Source organism: Chroicocephalus ridibundus, chromosome 1 (assembly GCF_963924245.1).
Source record: "Chroicocephalus ridibundus chromosome 1, bChrRid1.1, whole genome shotgun sequence".
Classification (NCBI taxonomy): Eukaryota; Metazoa; Chordata; class Aves; order Charadriiformes; family Laridae; genus Chroicocephalus; species Chroicocephalus ridibundus.
In genome coordinates, this window is record NC_086284.1 from 112,386,962 (window position 1) to 112,411,368 (window position 24,407).

Genomic DNA, 24,407 nt, shown 5'->3' on the forward strand with positions numbered 1-24,407 from the left:
TGATTTCACTGAGAATGTTCATATCATATGAGTCATTATATCCTTTTACAGGTACCTCTGTACGTAAGGGGTTTGAAGACTGTATATACCTACAAAATGTTATGGTCTATATCAGCTATTATTAAATTTATCTTAAATTTATTTGAGCAGCAGAAAAAGAACTGTACAGTGTATAGCTATTTCCAATTTAAAACTTTGTAATAAACAAGTCAGCATTTTGACTAACACTGTGTCCTTGAAATGTCCACTACAAAGGGAAATATTCTTTAATATTTCATGTCTTGTTACACATACTGCTGTCAGGTAGGTGATTTATGGTTTTCTGGTTTTGCCAATTCACAAGCACACTGACAAAGAATACCATTTTGATCACCTTACCCTAATTAGCCGTAATCATAGCCACCTTCACAAGGTAGTCTTTAGATGCATTAATATATATTTATCTGCAGGGCATACTGTGAGTATAGAAGGACATCGTTCCCTGATTTGCATAAAGAGGCTTTGGAGTTGTCATCTGGCTTTGTATGGAATAGCAATAATCTTCTCAGACACTTAAAAAAGCTACAAACACCTCACACTGCCACATTTGGCAACGGTAAAATATTTGTCACTAATTACACACAACAATCAATAACTTGCAGACCATTCATTTGAGTACGTGTGGGCAGTGTACGGTTTGCAGGAATGTGGTTCAGATCGTTTACGTGAAGAACTTATTAAAAGAATAAATGTCTAGTATATGCAAAATTAAAAAAGTGAAGACAGAGAAAAATATTTTGATTAGTTGGTTAACACGTAAGGAGGTTAAGTCGCTTCTGTTTAAATAGCCCTGCTCATCCTAGTGCATCAACGCGTTGACTCACACGTTTTTATCACCAGTTAATTTTTATCTAGCACCATTGCGTTACAAAGATCCTCAACTTCAACGTCCCTCTAAAAACTAAAAATAGAGGCTGGCTAAATACGCTACCAACGTATTCGAACAGGTTGCTTTGGAAAAGTTATGTATAATCCTGCTCGTTTCGGGTTGTCTGGTGGAGAAAAGACTTGTCGCCTACTGAAACGGCTCCCTGCTCTGCAGCCGCTCCCGAATCTCCGTCATTCCTGTCACAACACCCGCCTTTTCCACGCCGCCGGCCCCACTGGCCCGCCGCGGCCGTTGGGCGCTCCCGCGCGCCGGGGCGGGGACCGCCGAGGGGGCCGCGCGCGCCGAGGGCGGGCTCCGCCGCAACAAAAGGCCGCGCCGGGCAAGGGCGGGTGGCTCGTGTCTGCCGCCTGCCAGTAAGGGGCGCTCGAGCTTCACCGTGCGGCGCTCGCGCTGGCTGCGGTGACGGCGCGCGGCGGCAAACGCCGGCCTTAACCGTCACCTCGGGGCCGTCGCTCTCCGACCGCCCCGTGCTTGGTGCGTCTCTGCCCGGGCACCCTCTGCCCTCTCCCGGCACCCGTCCCTCTTAAATTCCGGTTTCCTCCACATCGCCCCTTCCTTCGGGTGGTCCCTGTCTCTCTCTCTTTTTTTTTTTTTTTTTTTTTTTTCTGTGGTGGTTTGGGGTTTATTCTGCCGTTCCTGTGCGTGGCGGGAAGAGGGGCTGTTCTCCCTAGTGTCTTGAGGGGGACGACGACGACGCGGCCCTTTCTCTCGTCTCCCTTCCTCACCGGCCCCCTCCGGGGACGGCGGTCGCTTCCGCGAAACTTTGCGGCTGAGGGGGGTTGCACTGCAGCCGAGGGGCCCGGGGCAGGGCGCGGGAGACGCTGCTCGCTCCGGGTTTTCGGCTGAGCGGGCCCGCCGGTCCTACAGCCTTTGTAGGTCACGCGTGATCCATTTTTATTTTATTATTTTATTTGCCGCCTTCCTTTCCCACGGAGCGGGTCAGCAGGGAAATCTCGAGGTGGGGCGGGGGGATGATCCTTTCAAGAGTCTCGCTCCCAAAGTGTATGTGCGAGAGAGGGCATGAATAATTAAGAGAACAGTTCCATGGAATCGCTTACCGAAAAATTAGCTGCCCATTAAATGGGAAGCGGTGAGGAGCAATCATGTAAATTCTACCTATACCCAACTGTAGAAGAGAAGCGGTGGGTATGTGTGGGGAGGGGGGCACTGCCTGCAGCAAGCCCCGTTTCCAGTCCTGTGGCTGTCTGCTTACATCGCCGTCCTCATCTCCCTACCCCGGGAGGAGAGGGGGACGCGTGGGTGTGGAGCGCAGTGGTTTAGTCCACACCCCGCAGCCTCCCTTCCCCAGGCAGCCTCGGGAGCCGCGCTCATTCTCCTCCCTCTCCCTGCCAGCCGGTGTGTCCGCGGCGGCAGGAGGCGGAGGCGGCGGGAGGGGAGAGGAGGAGAGGAGAGCGAAGCGCAGCGGCGGACGCCGGCTTGTCCGCGGCCGCCCGGGAGAGCTGCGGCGGCGGGAGCCCCCTCCCCGCACCCCCAGCCGCACGCACCCCCCCGCCGCCAGAACTGCACGGCAGCAGCCCGCCCGCCGCGGCACCGCGCTGGAGTTGCTGCCCTCAAGCAGTTTCCGCTCTGGTTTTCAGTGAGGAGGGAGGTGTAGGGGACAGGGCTTTATTTTGAGGGGATGCTGAGAAAGCCGTTCCCCTCCTGTAGCACGTTGCCTAGGCGTTCCTATTATGGAAGTTAAGTGAGAAACTCTGCAGCTTGAACTGATTTGGGAGAGAAAGAGAGAGAAAGGGGTAGGGGGAGGGCGAGAGGAAAGCAAAATAGCCAAACCAAGCCAATGATTTTCCTGCAAAGTGCCGGGAAGTTTGCGGAGCACTTTCTAGGAATCAGGCCCTTTCTCAGAGTCTCTCCTTGTCTTCCGAAGAAGGAGCTTGCTTTTGGATTGCCATGGATCCTAAAGAGAGTCTTAGACACACTTGAATAATTCCTCTGCTTGGGCTGGATTGGTGGGAATTTAGGAAGGAGCGTGTGTGCAAAGCAGAAGCCTTCGGAGCTCGCTCACTGCTCTAATCTGTATGGATCTAAAAGTGTCACATTCAAGACCTTTCCATCTGCAGCTTTTGATTTCAAGATTTCCCCTTTCACTTTAAGTAGCTGCTAGGAAACTGAAAACTTTTGGACCTACCTCTTATTGGCTTTGGATACTTCTTTTTTTTTGGATCTCTGTGGAATTGGTCTCACAAGCCATCGGGATTTGCTTTTAATATGTCAAAATGGGTCTGCTGACGCCACTCCTGCTCTTTGGATTTGCATTATTTCAAGTCCATGGTAAGTTCGCTTATTTTAGATGTGCCATTTCTGTGCAGAATTCCCCTTCATCTGAATCTGATTTGGGACAGCACATGGACGGCATTATAAGCCTTAACATTACACAGCCTTAAGTTTGTTTCTGTATAAAAATGGTATTTCGGGGCGGGGGAGGGAGAATATGTGTTTCCAAGATGCAATCCTTCCCGTCTGCTAACATAATGGAAAAACAGCTTATGAATGGAAGAACGTCAGCTTGAGGTAGCGAGGAAAGAGTAAAAACTACAGTGCTAAATCTTTTATTTCAGGGTGTGTGTTGGGGGGGGGGGGTGGGAAGCGGGAAGGAGAAAGGAAAGGCAGACAGCTGTTGTAGCTGATATTACTTTGCCTCCTCCTATTGTTAAACTTTCCACCGGGAGAGCCGGCTGATGAAATAAATAGGTTAACTCTGCCTCGGCTCCAGGTGAGGCGAATTGGCGAATTTCCAGAGTCCCTAAACGCCTCCTTTGGCGCTGGCGGAGACTGGAGCAGGCGCTGGCGAGCTGCAGACCAGGCAGGCAGGGCGCTGGGAGGCGGACACCACAGCACCCACCACCCCGCATCACCTCCACCCACTCCCGTGGGGCTGTGCAGGTGCGGTGCGGCCGTCCCGCCACGCCACGGTGGGGCTTCGCTGGAGGGTGGGGCGGGAGGGTCTACCCATCATCTTCCCCTGCACCCCCTCGTTATGGGTTTTCCGGAGGGAGCGTTGTCATGAAGTTCAGCAACGTTTGGGGGGAAAGGGTGGATTTTCCCCGCGCTCTCCCCTCTGGGTCTGTTCTACAACACTTCTTGCGCTTTTCAAGTTTAAGTAATGAATGGGGAGCTATAAATTAGCATCTTAGGGAAGTACGCTTGAGCAGGGCGGAAACTTAAGTACAACGGTAAATGGCCTTTCAAAGTAGGGGTTGGCGCTGTACTGCAGTGTAGATGTTAGATGCATTACAGTAGTTCAAGCACAGAACTAGGAAGCGAGCATCTGTAATAGCATACAGTTCTACATGAGTGTGTGCTGGGACAAAATGCTCGGCAGTCTGCCTAGGGTTGAGTATTTGCATCTCTAAACAGTGTTTTAGATTTTAGGTGACTTTAATGTCTGGGACTCTGGCTGGTTTTGCCTGTCTGTTACAGCAAACTGTTCCAGGAAGCTACTGCTTACAGTATTTACTGTATCAGTCCTGAAGCAAGGACTCTAGGTTTATTGTTTGCAGTCACAGGCTGCTTTGGGTATTTCTCCCCCTCCTCTCATCTTCCCCCACCCCCTAGCAAGAAAGGAGGCAAAATAGATGAGAACAGGGAGACATTCAAGTATGGTTTTACATTGGTTGCATAATATGCTATGCAGTTTAATGTTCAGTTTGGTCTACCGATAAGAAAATTTCTGCATAATGTATGTACATGCTAAACAGCAGGAAGTTTTAACTGTGAAAGGATTTAATGGAACGTTTGCGTCTATCAGCACGGTCATAGGTTTGCGGGGATTTTGTTCTCTGTTTGCTTTATTTTTCCTACTGTAATGTATTTTGATCCTTAAGACCACCAGTATTGGAGATATCTTTGCATACAAACTGAAAACATGAGGCTGTAGAAATGTAGTTATTAGTAAGTGTTTAAAATTGTATGTAGCTAGAAGGAATACAATTAAAGTGCTCAGTGGAAGTGACAGAGTGAATCAGAGGAGCTTGGTGTTACAGAATGTAATTAATGTACCAGGCTGTTTGGAGATATATGAAACAAATGCAATTAACCAGCTTGCTGGAACGACAGGAGCAAGATATAATTTATTCTGGTTTTGTCATGGGGAACACAAGTAGAACCTTTGTTCTGGCTTAGCCTTACAGGACACGAGGGTGGGGGGTGCAGGTGAAGCACGTAGCTAGTTTAGAGCTGGACCGTTAGAAAAAAAAATGCCAAGAAACTGCCCAGAATAGATGTGATCCTCCCCTTTTGTGGGAAGATATTGCAGAGACTATCAAGTTTGCCTACGTTAACAACTCTCTTAAATAAAAAAAAAGCCTTGTGGATAGCGTATCTTGACCAAGTGGAGGTACGCTATTATTGCCGAAATGACTAACAAGTAGCTTTGAAGAAATACTGGCATGCAAGCTTGGCATGCTGTACTTTTGTCTCTTTAGGAGCATAGTAATTACGATTACACTTTAGGGTGACATATACCACCAGTTGCTTAGAAAAGATATATAACAACATTAGCGCTATTTGTAATGCTTTAATTTAAGAGAAAAAGGCAAAGCCCAACAGACCTTTTGTTTAATAGGTCCTTGATTTGTTTGAAAGTTACCTCTTAGTGCATTTCTGGTTTTGAGTGGTCTTTATTGTTGGGTTTGGGGTTGGGTTTCCAGACAGAGAGAGACACTGTAGTATTTGAAGCATGTTAGCCATCCTCTTCCCTGTGACATTAGTTTTGTTTAGTAATTCAGCAGTGGTATTACACAGTACACAGTGGTGTAGATCAAAATGATAATTTTGTCTTCTAAAGTTATTTTCTCTGTCCATGTTGTTATGACACCTGAATATTGCAAAGCTTAATGAAAATGGCCGAAAGCATACATATATGTGTCTATTTTATTATGATTGTGCTTATGATTTTCCTGTAGCCTTATCCATATTCTTGCAGTCTGTTGAGGGAATAACTGTAACTTTCTTTTTCTTTAGCTATCAATCTTGGTTACTGTTCTTGAAAAAACAAACAAACAAAACCCCACCCCACCAGACAGAGTCTGTACCATAAAACAAAACACTAGCTATTGGAGTTAAAACAGTTGATTACATGTTTTTTAATAGCATTCAATTGATTTTTCTTTCATTGTTATGTGTTTTTTGTTATCTTTCTTCCAATTGTTGGTAAAGCTTGAAAGAATGAATATTAACAGAAAAGTTCACAACTGCTGTGAACACAGGTGCGTGGATGTTACCACAGACGCTAGTTTTAGTGGGCCAAACCCTACCCTGGTAGGACTCATAGTGTGTTCAATGAAAATTACAACCTTTTATGTCAGGGATGGCTTTTAGCCATTGTCCCTTAAAAACTTCAAGTGTCATGCTCTTGAATGTGTGATGGCGTTAAAGATATGCAAGAATAATTCTGTAAAAGCAGCATTTTATCTCCATATTGTTATATTTCAAAAGCATTTATTTTCTTAATGAAAAGCATGCATCTGAAATGGTAGGGTGGCTCAAGCATTTAATCTTCCTTTTCCTTTTTTTTTTTTTTTTTAAATTAATTTTATTTCTTCACACCAGTGAGCTACACATCTGTGGCCTTGTGCAGGTCTCAGTTGCCTATCAGAGAACATGGCTTACATATAAAGCTAGAGTACGTTCTTCCAGTGAGTATTAGAGCTGACAGGGTCTTGATCTCTCATGTGGGTTTTTCTGTTGATGGATAACCTTTGCTTCTGTGGAATATGTGCGTTTTAATGCATTAAGAGTAAAATTCTGAAGTGGAGAGTTTGTGTTTTTATTTCCTTTAGCTTGTTCTTCCATAGGACCCAATTCTGCAGAACATTTGAGAGTATGCTTCCATAACTTATCCAGAATCTCATTGAAGTTAATAAGAATTTAAACATGTGTTCCAAGTTAATCATATGCTTTAAAACTTTGCTGAGTAGGGATGAATTTATGCCCATGATGAAATGTTTCACTGAATTAGTCTTAATGTTTTGCTTTCTTTATTTCCTGTCTGGTAAGTCATTATCGCAACAGCGTATATTTACGTGCAAAAGATAGGCAATGAGAAAATCATGTCATTGCACTTCCAGAGGTGGATATGTTTGAAAAGTAATGTAGTAATTCAAATGATTTTGTTGTTACTGTTCTTTTGCTAATTTGGTACACTGCAAAAGGTCTGATACCCCACAATCCTTTCAGAAAAGGGAGAATAGGGGTTTTTAAACTTTTCCGTTGAGTTGGACTTACTACAATAATTCTTCCATTAGGAACTTTCTGGAATGATGAGATTCATGTTGCTTAAGGAAAACAAGTTTTAGCACTGCAGGCTAAAGATATATAATCTTAAAAGTAGACAAAAGGATATAAGTAGATTTTCAAGGATGCATAAAAAGCATCAAGGAGATGTGCCAAAAAATTCAGTGAGAGGAAATGGAGGCTTTGGCTAGTCTGTCCAGTCAGCTCTGTTTCCAGGAGTTGCTTTCTATAGCAATGCTATGTAGGCTCATAGCACTAAATTCAAGACATGCTCTGTCCGCTGCTGAACCATTTAGTGGAAATTACTAAAGAGTATGCAATGGCTTTTTAGCCATTTGCTACCCTTGAATTGCTATTCATATATCGATCTTGGCTAAATAGGTTGCTAACAGGTTCTGTACATTCTGTTTCAGCCACCTAAGAGGAACACTGCTGTCAGGTTTTATCTGTTATCTCAGCTGGCGTGGCAGAGGTTGCTCTTCCTGTGGCTGCCATCTGGCTCACCATCTCTCATACCAACCTTGTGGAGGATACTTAGTAATCATATTGATGCTGTCTCTTGCCAAGAGGCTGGGTTACTGGTGCTCTTTTCTACATTTCTATGGAAATCTCTTTGTTTTGTGTGCAGAAGAAAGTATGCATTTGCTCTCGCCAAATAAATAAATGTGTTCGTTTTTTGGTTTGGACTGAACAAGCATTTCTTGTGTTTAACTGCTGAATTTTTAAAGAACACTTATTGTTATCTAATCTTTCTTGCACTTTTGCAATGCACACTTGCATTTTTATAGTACACGTACCTTGTATATTCCAAAAAAGTTCCTTTTAATTTTGGTACATAGGAGGATACAGAATCTGATTTTAAATTACTACTTCAGAGAAAGTGTTGTGGATACCTTTTATGCAGGACTAGTCATGTGGACTGTTAGTTAGGAAATCTTTGAATGCAAAATAATTGCACGGAAATAAAGATGTGTGCAGGATTTAGTCTTAACATATTTACTGTCACACCTGGCTTCTACTATATGATGCAGACTGTGGACTGTCTGCCCTTGAAGTTATGTGTCCAGAAATAAGATTGAGTTGTTGGTCTTGTCCTCACCTCAGACCCTTTCTTTAACAAAATAACTGTTAATCCCCTGTGGTTAACACTTTTTTATTGTTATAGTGGACAATTAAACAAGGGCCTGATAATTTAGGACCTGCTTTGCACCACTGAAATTTATTTCCTTTGTGTGAAATATCTTGAAAGCCAGTGGTGATATCTTGACTTACGGTAAGTAAAGGCTTGCATCTTAATTCATGTAATGTAATCTTGTTACAAGATGAAGTTGGCTTGTTACTGCATCCTTCCGTGGGGATACCTTCCAAATACTAGAGGGTACAAGTGCATGTTGCTGCTTCAGTCCTGCTTGCTCCTTTCTTGTTCCTATAGTGCTCTCTTTACTAGTACAGAGTATCCCTTTGTAATCAGAAGGCTGCTTCTTGTGCTGGGTTGTGGATGTAATGATATGCATTCTTAATATTTTTTCAAGCCAAAAGTTCATGAAGTAAGAAATGGCTTTTTAATTCCATCTCTGTGGCTTATCTTGGCTTTGCTGCCATGGAAGAGATCCAAGATGTGCTCTTAATTTTATTAAAATAATAACCTTCATCAATAAATTCATGAACAACAATAGACAAACTAACCAGTAGTACCCATGTAATAACCTGCTGTTACCTATATTGAGCTGCTGTGCTCTAGTGGCTAAGCCTAATTGAGATCCATCTTCATATTATGGACAAACATGATGTGAAAATATTAATTTAAACAATGCTCTGGCAGAAGCAGCTTCTGCGTATGCATTGAATTTGTAGTCTTTACCACTCTACCTCAGCTATTTTTTTGGCTAAGCAAATTGTAAACTCAGTAAATAATTGTTATTATCTGCGCACCTCTATGAGTTAACACATCTGTTTAACTGGGTTTTGAGCTAACTTTCTTGTTATGTTCTAGATAGATTTACAAACATGCTTCCCTGTGCTTAGTTTCTCTTTGAACTTAATTGCACTGCAAAACCGTGTCAGTAAAAAAACCACACAGTTTAATTTTTCTTAACAATAGAGTTACTTGTTTGTCTTGATATTTATACCAGGAAACAATGTATCTTTGGCTTACTGATGAATAAAGGCCACCAGTCTTCTAATGATTGCAGAGTATATTTTGGAACCAATTGAGATTGTGTGCATCCAGGGTGTATTGCAAACCTCTTATGCTATTTATCTGTCCTGGTTGTGGAGATACTCATTCAGCTCTACCTAGCTATGTGAATGGTGACAGAAAGAATACAACGCACTTTCAAATTAATTCCTCATCATTTTCAGGTGCTCATTGCATAAGACATCATTCCAAGCTTGATTTGGGGAGCCTTAATAGTATGTGATGTTTGCTTGCAGAATTACCCTTCTTGTAAGTGAATCCTCATTGTACTCCTTCAGTTTCAGAAGAATTCTTCAATCTGACTACAATGAAAGACAGTGGCCTGCTGTTGTACTATTTTATGCTTTGTTATAATTTACTTTTAATTTCTCTCATCACTTTTTCTCAGATCAAGTGGGAGAACAGTTTATTTGGTCTGATATATGGAAATGAAGTGGTAGGATGAGTGGGGATGCCAGAAGCTGAAGTATGATCTAACTCATTAGGGTTTACCTAGACAATTATGCCATAATGTCTGTTGCAGCATATGGTCTTTTAGTTTGTATTTATGCATTTAATGCATTGCCTGTATAGCTTCAGTGTAGTGTTGCCAAGGTGGGAAGAGTTGCTCCATAATATGTCTGTCATAAATACAGATTGTACAAATACTTAAAGAATAAATGGCCAGCAGCAAGTTGTAAACCACAGTAAACTCAGTAGTTCTGTTAATCGCTTGCCATTGATTACAAGAGAAACCGAGTGGAAAAAATTTAACCTTTTAAAACCAAAATGTCAGTTAACTAGCATCAGTCAACTTGTTTCTCATTCACAGTGAATGGAGGAACCCTTCATGCCGGGGTACCAGAGGTACTTTTTTACTGCTGTGAAAATTTCAACAGTAAAGAAGCAGTTATGAAAAGTATTTTAATGCTGTGTGAACCCTATAATCATGGTTTCTCAAGCTGTCATTCTGTGCAGTTTTCAAAGTCCATGTGTCCTGTAGCCCAGATGACTTCATCCTGGCAAAAGGAGTGGTCAATTTTAACAGCTTATGTTGTATCCTAAAGAGAACTCTGTAACTAAGGGTTGGACAATAGTTTCTTTCATATCAGTATTATGAAAAATTCAAACGGTGTAGCAATGCTGTTGAACTAGGAGCTAGTTGGAAAAAGTGTGTTTTCTTCACCTAATTTTCCTTTCTGTAGTCAACTTGATCTCCTCCTTGGGATTGCCGCTCCTTAGTGGAGGCTGCAGAAAAAGAATCTGTAGGCGCATCCTCCTTATCAGTTTCCAGAGATGAAATACTGTGCTCCACACATGATGTCACCTTCAAGACCTGGCGATGCTTATTGGTCCTGCATGTACATATACACAAGCACTGCCCTGCTCTGACAGTTTTCTGAGGAGAGAAGTGACACACTGTAAGCTGGGAGGAGGAGTGGCAGAGTAGCGTGATTACAGGTCCGTGGCTTGATGGACTAAAGGACCTACCCCATTTTGAAACAGGGAGTGAGGGGAGAGAGAGAAAAGCAGCGGAGCTGGGGTACAGAGCACGTGGGTGGATCAGGCAGCATAGGACATGAAAAGGGGAGCAAAAGACTACTGTCAGGCTTAACATGATAGTGCTGATGCCTAATAACTGAGGCTGTTTTATACACAGTATGTTTAGGCGTTTATCATTGCTATGTCATTTGTATATCACTTACCCATGAAGTGAATAAACGTCTCTGTTAAACTGAGTCCAGATTTGTTTGGAGTGGCTGCAAGAAAATGCTAAATTCTGATTTGATGCAGTGAACTAAGGTCTTTGCTGGCTTTAACTTGATCCACTGCAGAAGTGCTGTGATAGAGTGGCTGGATTTTTTGTGTATTTGTTTTTATGATATGTAAGAGAAATTCAGTGGGCTGACTAAAATAGTTGGTTTACATTGAGGTAACGGCTGTTAAACAAAGGACTTTCAGTGGAAAAAATTAACTATCAGAAATAATGCATTTTACTCTTGATCTATTACATCTGTTCTGTTACCAAACAGGGTTTTAAAATATGCTTTGATTTTAAGCTAGTGAATGGGATGTATCTATTCCGATATATGCCTGAATTATAAGAACTTGTGTTTTTTTTTTCTTCTGCATGAATTTGATTCATCGTCTTAAACTGTGAAATGTGATGTTTACCTAATGAGATCAGACAACTTGTTCTATAAGAACATCTCATGGGGTGAAATCCCAAAATCTGGACTAGGGGGATCCTACGATAAAATTGCTTTTTAGTACTGTTGTCTTTAAACCTCTAATAATAGTTTACACTATAGCTTACATCTAGTTTAAAAAAAAAAAAAGTTTTTTTGTCTATGTAGGGATATAATTATATCTCTGCACACTTATAATGAAAGAAAATAACTTTAGAAACTGTAAGGAATAGAATTTATGTCCCTGAAGGCAAAACTGTAAACAGTTGTAGGAACTGTTAGAACACTGAATTAAAAGAAAATGGAATGTGTGACAAGTAGACAAACAGATATTTAATTAAATATGAATCAGGGTAAACCAGAACTGTTTATTATTGTTTACCGAATCCTTTTTGACAACTGCTCAGTTTAGGATAAAATGCAAAAGAACATACGTCTGACTTTGTATGACCCCAAATTTCTCTGTTCTCCCTTTCAGCAGACAACATGCCTTTTTTCTCTAAGTGATTTTTTTGGTTGCTAGGAGAAGTGCAGTAGTCTGCCCTGCTCTTATCCAGCAGTAAAACCGAAGAGTGTATTGAGGTAAAGAGAGGGGCAAAGCACAGTATAGGCCATGAATCACAAGTTGTCTCTAATATATCCACTTTGTTCCCACTTTTTCTTTGAAAACTTTTGTTTTTACTAATGGTGTTTCTTTTCAGCTGGTCTCTCAAAGCCATTCAGAGAGTGAAAAAAAATTGTGCTGTTAAGAGTCCACTTAGAGGAATAAAAAAAGGAGGGGGAGATATTGAGACTTATTCATAGGGCCACAGTGGTAGCAATGCGCAACTCAATGAATAGCTTCAGTCAGCTGCTGTTCAAACTGGATGATTGATACCTTCTGGTTTTTTTTGCTAGGGCTATAGAGTACACAGAAGGTCTTCATAGTGGCCCTGCCAGTTTTAATGCAAGATATTGAAGTTGTTTACAAATGATCTTCGTACTTCAGTATATGCAGTATTCTTGAAGCATGTCTGCAGAATTTGAAAAGTAATGTTGCATGCCATTTGTTAAAATTAGAAAGAGAGAATTGTTAATAATCATGCTACTCTTGCTCTAGTTTGTGAAACCCTTTATTCACTCTCTAAAGCGTGCTTTTTGAATTAACTGTGTACCGTGGCAAGAGTCACTTGACCGTCACCTCCTATAACGTTCTGAAAGTGTGCTTAACCAAATGTCATTGGCTAATTTTAAACCTTTGCAGTTAAAAATGGTTTTATGTAGCCAGATATTATAACAGGTATAAGTGATTAGACAATATTGTCTTTATTAGTAGACTATTGAAATAACAAGAGTTATGGCAGATTTCACTTGAAATTGATTGCAGGATGAATGTATAGACAATATATTCTTTCCTTAAGTGCTTAATGAAACCTAGCCTTAAGAGCAGTCTTAAAACAATGACTGTATCTCTCAAGAAAGATTGCTGAAGAGGTCATGTGTGTGAGATCCATCGATAAGGAAACAGAACATGTGACTGCAGAGAACTGCGATTTGTGCTGTAGAAACAGATGACTCCCTGTGAACAGAGCAGGCCTCTGTATCATTCCTTAACAGGAATAAGTGGTGAATGGCTAAGGGTCTCATTACCAATTTAGAATATCTTGTTGACTCAATTTAGCGACATGCAGATAATAGAGAAATTCAATGATGATGTAATTGGAAAAATAGTGCAGCAACTTGTACCGATTTGTTGTTTCCATTTGAACAAAATAGGTTTCACCCATATTTCTGAGGGTATTGGGTGACCTGGCAGTACTGGATTCAGTCCCAGTGTAATTTAGTGGAATTTGTGTCTGTTTAGGTCAGGGCTGAATTTGCCCCCGGGGAAAGATGAAGATGGAAAAGTTGTAAGTTAAATTACAGGGAGCTGGCTCTATCTTACAGTCTGGTGATGGGGGTGGGAGTGTGTGTGTGGTTTTTCTGTGTGTGGTGTGTTTTTTTTCTTGTTCTTCCTGATCCACACAGACTTTAGGAGTAATTTAAATACCATCTACACTACCACCGAGGCTTTCAGTTAACTTCCATGAAAGCTGCAAGTGCTGAGATCAAGGATTTTTCCCTCATAAATTACAGCAGATGTTGTCTCAGTCATTCTTCAGTGTTAGCCCAAAAGTGCTCTTGTCCCTCTTCCTGCTGAGAACTGCGTGGGAAAACAGACACATTTTTGTCACTGCATGTGGATGTTGATTAGCAAAATTGGATTAACTGTTAATATGTTAATATAAAGGATGTGCCCAATGCCACTTGGGAACTCCATGGCAGAAGGGAGAATGAGATCTGGTCTCTAAGAACACAGTGGACAGCGGGGAGAGGTGTGCTAGTGTTAATGGTGAAGGAAGAAGGGGTAACTTGAACTGTTACTGCTGCTGCATCTCTTTACTTGGTATTTAAAGCAAGACAATTTTTGAGGTCCAGGAGGATGAGAATGGTAGAATCATGGACCATGAATCTGTTCTCTAGTAACAATTTTCCTTCCTGTTACTCAATAGTCCCACCGCACTGCATTATGAAAGAGAAACGAGGTAAGAGGGTGATCCAGCACTGCTGGATTTGGGACAGGGGCAAGGGAGGAGCAGCCACAGGTGCGGTGAAACATTAAGCTGTGCTTGTCCTTCCTGATCTTTCCCCTCCATCCTCAGCTTTGTGTTTCTGGGAGTCTAAATATGCTAAGGAAGGAGTTTGGAAAGAAGTGGTAGCTCTGGATCTGGACCTGTCTGAAATCGGAGGAAACCTATTGTTGCATGGTGACATTCAGCTATCTGACCTTCCTGCTCTTGCATTTCCCTCTTCGTTCAATTTAATGTGGCAAATGAAGCATCATTTTTTCAGAGAACTCATCTGTCCCTCAGAACCCGATTCATATGTAGAATAAAATCCTTTCAGATTAAGTTGATGCATCTATTTAAGTTAAGGACCAGCTATAGCCACAATATTGAAGTGGAAAAGTAAGGAATGAAGGCAGGTTTATGTATACTTTTCCTGTCATATGATATGGAACAAATCTGTGGTCATTTCTTATTCTTTCTGTCTTTCTCCTCTCCTGTTAAATCTATTTCCTAGTTTTTTGCTATAATGAAAGACGTGTGTACCTTGCTTGGCAAGTTTCAAATACAAAATCTCCTCACTGTTGATGCTTTGCATTTGTAATTCTACAACTTTTTCCTCTGCATAGGCCAGAAAATCAGAGACACCTTAGCTTACTACACAGAAACCACTGGCATAGAAACCTCTAGATTTATTCTAGAGAAATAATGGAGAAAAATATGCTCTTGTCTTTACAGATTTTAATTCCCTGTGCTGCTTGTCCGCAGCTTGCTCCTTCTGTCTATGTTGCATGTTTCATTCATGTAGCTTGCCTCCTTATATTTCAAAGTTGAAGACTTTCTTCTGTCTTGTTTTCTTGTCAATTGTTATAGTTTCTTTCCCAGCTTTTATCTGTTCATCTCATTCTTCTCTGATTGGTTTATGTTGCTGTTTTCTAACCATGTTGCTTGAATATGAAGAATGAAAGGACTGAAATAACAGGAGAAGTTGTGGGGAAGGTGGTGTTGGTGATGGAGGAACAATTATAAGAAACTTTGTTCTTTGTCAGGATTGCTTGGTGAATTCTATGTGCATAGATAACCTTCTGTGGAGACAGAATCTTCTGCCAACCCTAACAAGTGTCTTGAGTAAATCTGAAGAAAGTAAAAAATTACAGGGGTAAGCCAAATTTCATGTGAAGTTGGAAAGAGGTACCTTCCTGAATGTTTAACCTTGTATCAAGTCTACCTTTTAATTTTGAAGCACATAAATCTCCTTTGTCATGGATAATCCTCTCCTTCAATCTAGAGAGAATTACAGATAACACACTGATTTGTTAGGTTTCCTATTCTTACAAATAGTTGAACTTTATCCATCTATAAAATATCCATACATAGATGAGCAATCAACTTTGAATATCTAAGCTGATTTTTTTAATGTTCTACAAAGTTCTAGAATATTCTATAAACGGACAGTTAACATTAGATGGCAAATGATACCAGGTAGGCATAAACTGAATAGTAATGGCATTCAAGGAAATTATTGTGCTGATGCTACTGTTGAAATCATTGATGTTATTCGAATAATTAATTTCTTTTGTATGTATATACATGATATATGTATACAATATTATACATAATACATTATATACTATACAATCCTGTAAGAGAACGCTTCTGACTTCCGAGGTAAACTGGGTGAAATACTTTCTGGGTGAAAGTTTAAGTTGTGGGTTTTGGTTCTGTGGTTGGTGGTTCTTTTGGTTTTGTTTTTTTCCTAATCCACAGTTGACCTTAGCTGTATTGAAGAACAAATGTTATTTTTTATACTGGGTAAGACTTGTGATGTGTATGAAATCATGACTCAGCAGAAGACATTGGGAATTTTGTCATCAGCATCAGTGGGGCCACAGTTTTGTTTTTGGAGGGCATGGCAATGTGGGAGGCTATTGCAGAGAACAAAGTTTTGTTGGGTTTTATTTTCTTTTTGTAATTACACAAAGTTTAAGAGATTGACTTAAAAATAAACATAGAGCTGTAATCAGGAGGTTAACAGATGCAAGAAGCTTCACCTGTGCTTTGTTACACAACTAGTGGGAAGCCAAGATAATGATGCACCACACATCCAGTAGTAAACAGTGTAGTCTGCAGCTTGAGAAAGAAGTCTGTAACACCATGAAAACTACATTATTTCATCTTCAATTGAAGGCTGCCACTTGACTTGTGGAGAGCACCTTCAGCTCTATCTGCCCAGAGGGCCAAAAATTTCACTATTAGGGAAGCCACAAATCAATTTTAAACTCAATTTGTAATAAATTTGCAAAGTAGAAAGGCAGATATGTTGTTTGGCAACAAATTTCTTCCATACCTCTTAGCATTTGTGAGCAGGTGTCTTACTAGGCTACTTGGTATTTCCAGAGCATGGATGAGGATGAAATAAATTCTGGCACTCTTTAGATGAAGAATGATACAGATGTTATTGGTCGTTTGAAGGAGATGGAGAATAATTTTATGCAGGGCTTCGTCTATTCTGCTATCTGCAATGGTACTCTTAGCATCTTTTAGATGGTCTCAGGATGTAATTTAAGGGCCCAAATCTGTATTTTACTGTATATACTATCATCAAAGTCTAGGCCGGACTTTGTTAAAGGCTACATCACGTTAATCCCATGGTACTCCTGTTAATATAGTGTGCAGGTATTTTTGCCCTATGGGAAATAGCCAAGAAAGCTTCATGAGAATGGGACAGTGCCTCCTGGGCTTGTCTTCTAATTGGAATGAAAGAATAATTTCTGACCACCTGATATGTTTTGTAGTCATGCCCAGGTAAACATATAGAGGCAAAAGAGTGGAGTGTGAAGGACCAGAGTTGAACCATTGGTTCAGCATGCTTCTTGTGTATTACTTCCACTGTGAAACTTTTTCTGCTGCAGAAACTGCAGATATTGCAGATTTTTAGCAACAACTAGAGTAAAGCGCAGTGTTTTCCTGGATGCCCTGAATACCCTTATGCCAATTTGGGATGTTGGGGGAAAGAATTCTAAGTTCAGTTTTAGAGGAAGATGGGTTCCTGAGAGTTTGAAACTTCTGGAGACAGATATCCATGCAGTCATATCTACCTCTTTTCTTTTTTTCTCCCCCCACCCCTGCCCTGTGCCTTTAGAAATTAATTTCCTAGTGCTCTAGATTTTTAACACTTTGAATAGACAGGCAGCATTCTCACATCTAACAAGTGTGATCTATTAAGCTGGGGAGAGAAAATGTAGAGAAGGTTAGTTTTAATATGGACTCAGCTGGAGGCATGCTACCTAATGAGTCACTAATCACATCCTGGAGTGTTATGACTGCTAGTGGTCTGCTCTCCAAATACCATTCTTATCCAGCTTCCTTTGTTTACAGGCCTGACACAGTCATAATTCTTACATCTACTTTAGAAAGAAGATAGTTTACAAGTTGGACTGGCCAAGATGGAGTATTATGAACAGGTTTCTTTGGAAGTGAGGCTTCAGTGGAGAAATTGAAACACAGAGAAGAATAGTGCTGTGCAGGAGCAAAAATGTTCAGCCTGTACACTGAGTACCTGGAGAGGAAATAGTTTCTTTAACATTCTGTGCTGAATGTTCAGAAGGCTTTTCAGATTGTATTTTTTTTGCATATATTAAAGCTTTTTTATAACTTGGTATGAATTGGTTGCATATGCATGTGATATAAATAAAACCTAACTGGATGTTGTAAGCCAAAGAAATAAATCAATCAATGATTCTATTGCATATATCCTTGGTACAACTCTCTTGGAGAGCTATAAATAGATATTGCTTATTACTTTTGGTTGCATTCATTTTTGCTTTAAATGGCAAATAAAACTATTGTTAACAGACCTTAAAGTCACTTGGAGGATATTTACTTAGATCATTTTGAGGAAAAGAATGAATGTCCTTGTTAAAATATTTGTTAATAGTGTCTGAGTGTTGGAACAAGTAGATAAATTGTCAGTACAAATGACTAAAGATTTTTCTTTTATGTCTTCAAGAAAGAAATTATGTACAGGGTTTGTAAGCATTTTTCCAAGCACTTAGACTATGATTTTTTGTGGAAAAAGGTGGATCCAAGGGTGGGGGGTAGGGCAGGGGGGAATTGGAGTAGCAGTTTTGGCAAGTATTGATTTGCTTAAAATAGATACCCATCTCACACATGTATCGTTACCCTCTTTTGCTCCTTTCCAAATATGTCAAAATTGGGAAAAATACTGCTATAGTTTCAGTAATGTCTTCTTTAAAAGTAGGTCTTGCTGGCTTTGGTTTTCTTTTCCATTAATGGAAGAGCTTTTGCTTTGCAAGGATTTCTGGAGGCTTTGCTCACTGCCAGTAAATATGGCAAAAAAAGGATAGGAGATCAGTTCACTTAAGTGTTTGAGTGTTCAAGGAATATATACCTACTATAATGTAAATGTCACTGGCTCTTGTTCCCCTTCCCCCTCATGGGGGAAAATCAATACATATGCTTCCGGATACTTCCCTTGACAAAATGAGATAGACAATGATGATAGGTCTGACTAACTGTCTGGCAGCATGCCTGTTTCTCTGATAAACCAAATATTTGGAACTTTTTAGGGAAATACTGTTAAAACGTAATATTCCTGCCATCTGGCACTTCTTGCTCACTTCAGCGAGATGCTTTGGAGGTAAGTGAGAAGTGCTTCTTAAGAAGTTCAATATGAAAAAAATTCAGAATATTGAGACCTGGTGAGATTCCTTTATTATATAAACAATTAAGAAAAGTAGTAAGGGGGGGTGGAACAGTTGCTGATTTCTTGTGCTATAGAGTTTTAACTTCTGGTTGCATAAACAGATCCATAATGTACCTTACAATCTATATTTATATTTAATCTTTCAAGTAGTCTGAACAATTGGACTAGCCTAGCAATAGAAGCTGCAGAGTACTAGCAAAATAGATAGTAGGAAGGATTAATGAAAAAATAATTCGCAGAATTTCATCTCAGCCTAGTTATAACTAGGTATATAAAACTTCTCCTTTCAAGCAAAGTTATGTATTTATTTCCAACCCAGATTTTACAATTTAAGGTACAGATCCAAATAAGAACACAGGCAAAACAATTAAACGTCCTCAGACAGAGAATAGATTTCAAAATTCATTTTAAAATATTGTGAGCATGACACATTTGCAAATAATGGATCTTTGATTTTGTTAAAAATTTACAGTGAATGGAATGGAGCTTATGTATAGTAAGTCTTAATTGCAATTCTGAGAGCCAAGACAAAGAATCTTTTGGGCCACAGATAAACTAGGCTCTTGAACTATACAAAAATGAAAATTCCCTGAATGTATTTTTTTTTATATTGAGAATTAGAGGGTGCATGTCTTGACATTTTGTAGCAACACCAGACTCATGTGCCTTGGCACATGAATGTAGCCTATTTGCTTGCTGGACAGTAACATACAGTAAAGTTAAAACACAAAGTGTTAAAAAAGAATCGGTGTTATATCTCAAAACCAAATACTGAAAATACCGAATAAAAGAAGATGAATCTTGACTCTGCTTGCACTCCATTCATTGGAGCCGCTGAGGATGAAGGTATAGGTGACTATATATATTCTATAGATATATTCTATATTCTCTATAATCTATATTCTCCGTGAACTGTTGGGTCCCCAGTTATGGTAAATACTGTTAAGTCTACTTAAGTTGCTTTATTCTGGTCCGTATATTGGTGGCATACCTGAGGATTTAATAGGTTAATACTGCTCTAGACATATCTTGTCACATTAATTTGCTTTGTGCAAGGATTGACACACAGTGAATTACGCCAGCTCTTGTATTGTGATAGGATGCCATACATGAAGAAGGCAATTGTCCACTTCTGCATCAAAGTAAGCTTATGATGACTGTGTGACACAAGACATGTCAGACTTTGACCCCTTTTGCATTCTTCTTAATTAATAGCTCTTGGTCAAAAACATGAGGAATAAATATTTGGGCTCTAAACTGACAGAACTGCGGGATGTTTTTGCACAGTCTTTGCCTGAAGGCTGAATGACACATTGGTAGGTTGAGACAGTGCAAATGCTGGTTTCATATATTTTGGGAGATTTTTGAACCTTTAAATTATGGAGAACTCTTCTCTGTTGCAGTATTATTTTGAGGAATTATTTTAAGTCTGTCATTCACTGATCTATGTTCCTTTATTTATTATTTTATTCTAATGTGTGTGTTTTAAAATGCCTTTCAATTCAAGCCACACTTGAGTGAGTGGAATTCTGATGTCTCCTATTAGTGTCATTTTTAAGTCAGAAGTGATCTCCTAATTTGAGGAATTTCAATCAATTATCATCATGCCTCGTATTGATTAGGTTTTGTTATTTTAGGGCAACCCGCCATCTTTTTGAACCATAAATAAGACTATTGAAATTTAGCCACTGATAAAATGGCATTAACATATATTTTTTTTATATACATTACATAGAAGTCGTACAGTTTTGAGAGTAAGAATGTAGTCTGAAAGATATGATTTTAAACATGAAAGAGGGAGGTTTATATTTATTGTAAATAAGAGGTATGGGTGGACTGTTGGATGAAGAGGTGGCCTTTCACCTCCAAGGCAAGAGTTTAAATTAATCCCTAGATCCTAAGTTAATTGAGATAAATGGTTTTAGCTTTGTCCCTGGTGTAAAGTAGTCCATATTACAAAATTGCCATACATCTGTTTTTGCAAACTTGGCATAATTTGCATTCTCTTAGGAATGAATTGGCATTGAAATGGAACTACTTCTTACTGCTTAGGAAGGTGTTCTGTCTAGTCAGGGTGAATGTCATTGTCAGATCTGTGACGGAAATCTGCTCATGCCTCTTAATAATCCGTAGCTGAAAAAATGGTTAAAAATATTTTAAGTGCTATAGCAGTTCTTTTTTTTAAATTAAAAAACAAACAAAACCAAAACAACAACCCAACTTCAGAGTAAAGAAAGTAAATCAGTATAAGACAGGAACCTTATTTTCTTACACCTGGTAGGAATTCAAATGCTCAGAGACATTAAAATTGCCTAACTTATCATTTGCTCTTGACAGGTAGCCTAACACTTAGATGATGGACTCTTGAACTTTATGAAAGATGGACATGTGGAAATGAATATGAATTAATGTAGAATACATTATTATTTACTAAGGACTATGTTGAACCTGAACGGCATGTGGCTTTCCTTCCCTACTTTCCCTGGAGGATTTCTGGGAATCACAATGCCTTTTCTTTTATTGTGAGGGTGGTGAGACACTGGAACAGGTTGCCCAGAAAAGTTGTAGATGCCCCATCCGTGGAAGTGTTCAAGGCCAGGCTGGATGGGGCTTTGAGCAACCTGGTCTAGTGGGAGGTGTCCCTGCCCATGGCAGGGGGGTTGGAACTAGATGATCTTTAAGGTCCCTTCTAACCCAAACCATTCTATGATTCTATTATGTGTAGATGTGGCACTTGAGGGCATGGTTTAGTGAAAGACTTGACAGTGTTAGGTTTACAGTTGGACTCAATGACCTTAAAGGCCTTTTCCAAGCTAAATGATTCTATGATTCTATACTTCCTCCAAGCAAAAAGCAGTATGTATGATACTGCCGTTGGCTTAGAGTTTTTGTTTGGTTGGTTTCCTGTTCTTGCTCTTGTGTCTGCTGCACTGAAGCTTTGGAGCTAGAGTCCTGTACCTCACTTTTTTTTAGCTGGCAGAAGATGTGGAGGAGTCAAGGATCAAATACACAACTTTTAACCAGTGCATCAGTTTTTAATCCTTAGTGTGAACTGAAGTGTTAGGCTATGTTGGGTAATGAAGGAAGCTGTGTCTGCATTTTGGCCAACGTGTTCTGTTTGGTATTATCCAAGGCAGTGTTCCAGATGAGGGCTTAGTGTGCTAAGTGCTGTCATAGCACAGGTGGAGAACATGCTTTCCCAAAGTGTTTAGATTTAGATAAGAAATGAATCACAAAAAGTATTTATGTAGGACAGGAATTGGGGAAAAATGTCTAGGAAGACAATGGGTCATATTCATTGAGTTCTGTTTGTTTCTCTACTTGTACCAATAACAGAAGGAACTTCAAAATGGAACACTGGTCAAATTGCATGTATTTATATACATTATTTAGGGAACAATTTTCTTAAATTCAGGAAAGATTACAGCATTTTTTTATGCTGATTTGCGTATGTTCTTGTTTGAAAGCAGAACGCAAATCTTATTTGTTTTGTGCATAAAAAAAAATTGGTTTTGAAAAATTATTTTTAAAAATCTTTTTTATCAGATGTCTTTTTATATTAAGAACTTGAAAAATGCTTTACATATAGTGTTTGGTTCATTTTTATAAAGAACACAGACATTCATGTGCAAAGGAATCAGAGAAACTGCCTCGTGTGTCCATAGCAGGATTTTATATAACAAGTTAACATAGATCTCTTAAATCTGAGTCAAGTTTGGGCTATATACTAGGGTTACATATTAGGTCAAATTAATTACATGTTTGAAAGCATGTATCTTTTGTTTCAATAACAGGTGTCTGGTGAATAGGAGGGGAGGAGAGAGGAGGGGGAAGGAAAAAAACCCTTTTCTCTCATTATCATACTCTCCAAGAAAACGTGGAATGAACTGTCTTATCGTATGATTCATGCTAGTTAGTTACTGTGATTTCTAGTGATAGTAGATGGATAGAATTTAGAGGTAAATTTTCTTGGATGAGCAGTTTTAATAAAACATGCATCTTGTAGTCTTTTGCTGTATCATGTGTGGAACTTATTGGCAGGAATGGCAGATGTGAGCTGTTCTAAGCCGTAAGTAGCTAAAAGGGATTAACTTTACACAGAGGATTTACTAATGAAGACATCGCACTTAAACACACAGAAGGAAAGGAAAGTGAATTGTTGATCAAGAAATCATTCTATCTATCTAAATGCTTTCCTTTTTTTTTTCTTTCTTATAAATGTAGTTGGATACTATTCTCCTATTTCATCTTCATGCTTTTATAGTAGTTTCACAGTAGCTGTCAGTCAAAGTTGCAGTCTATGGACAGATAGACATGACAGTTAAACTGTAGACTGTGATGGCAATCTGTGTAGTTATTTGTGCTTCTGGCACTTAATTTTCATATGCTTAGGTGTAGATCCTACTATTTGATCCAGTAAGTAATTGGTGTTCGAAGGGATGATCCAGACAATTCTCATATTCTCTGGGATTTGTCTTTAAAAAAACCAACCAAACAAACAAAACAACAACACAAAAAAGCAAAAAAAAAATTATTTTTGTTTTTATTGAATACTCCTGCTTTGCTTCTATTCTGTAAACAACCAGTTAGCTTCATAGCTGGAGGCCAGGTGAGCCTCAACAAGATTAAAAAAAGTGAACAAAACCCCAAAGCCTAAGTAAGAAAAAGAAGTTTCTCCACTGAAAAGTAAGAAGACTTGGTGCCAACTGACTTTATGGTCAGTCTGTCTCTGAACTTGTGTAATTATTAGTTGGGAAAAGCAGAAGGAGGTGCACATGGCTGGGTAGCCTCCTTTATTAAAATCATTTTTTCCAGAAATATTTGTGATCTTGTCAGAACGTGTTAACTTTGTAGGCAAGAGATCAAGCAGGTATCAAAAAGTTAAGAAACATGCGTGTCGCCTCTTATTCCTTCCCTTGCTTTCTTATCGTATCAGCTGCAGGTTCTATAGTGAGACAGACCACCTTGATCTGTATTTCAAATGCATCTTTGCTGCAAAGGGTTGAAGCCAATTTTAAGGTATTTTACACTTACACCCCAAGTGGAGCAGTCCGGGTTTTGACAAATAGACCATATCACACAGAATCACAGGATCTTCAGAGTTGGAAGGGACCTCTGGAGATCATCCAGTCCAACTCCCCTGCTTAAGCAGGATTGCCTAGAGCACGTTACTCGGGACTGCATCCAGGAGGGTCTTGAAAGCCTCCAGAGAAGGGGACTCCACAACCTCCCTGGGCAGCCTGTTCCAGTGCTCTGTCACCCTCACTGTAAAGAAGTTTTTCCGTGTATTTGAACGGAACTTCCTATGTTCCAGCTTGTGCCCATTACCCCTCGTCCTGTCACTGGGAACCATTGAAAAGAGCCTGGCTCCGTCCTCCTTAAACCCACCCTTTCGATACTTGTAAACATTAATAAGGTCTCCCCTCAGCCTTCTCTTCTCCAGGCTAAAGAGTCCCAGCTCTCTCAGCCTTTCCTCATAAGGGAGATACTCCAGTCCCTCAGTCATCTTAGTTGCCCTTCGCTGGACTCGCTCCAGCAGTTCCCTGTCCCT

General features: G+C 39.9%; 1 protein-coding gene across 15 annotated transcripts in view; it reads left to right on the forward strand.

Annotated features, from left to right (window-relative positions):
- Positions 1–2,268: 2,268 nt before the first annotated feature.
- The window catches only part of ROBO2 (roundabout guidance receptor 2), a 471,920-nt gene continuing 449,781 nt past the window's right edge, over positions 2,269–24,407 (forward strand). For all 15 annotated transcript variants that reach the window (XM_063347562.1, XM_063347578.1, XM_063347615.1 and 12 more), the window contains exon 1: positions 2,269–3,217. In XM_063347562.1, coding sequence (XP_063203632.1) covers positions 3,163–3,217 — 55 coding nt within the window. In that variant the 5' untranslated portion in view covers positions 2,269–3,162. The remainder of the gene's footprint in view (positions 3,218–24,407) is intronic.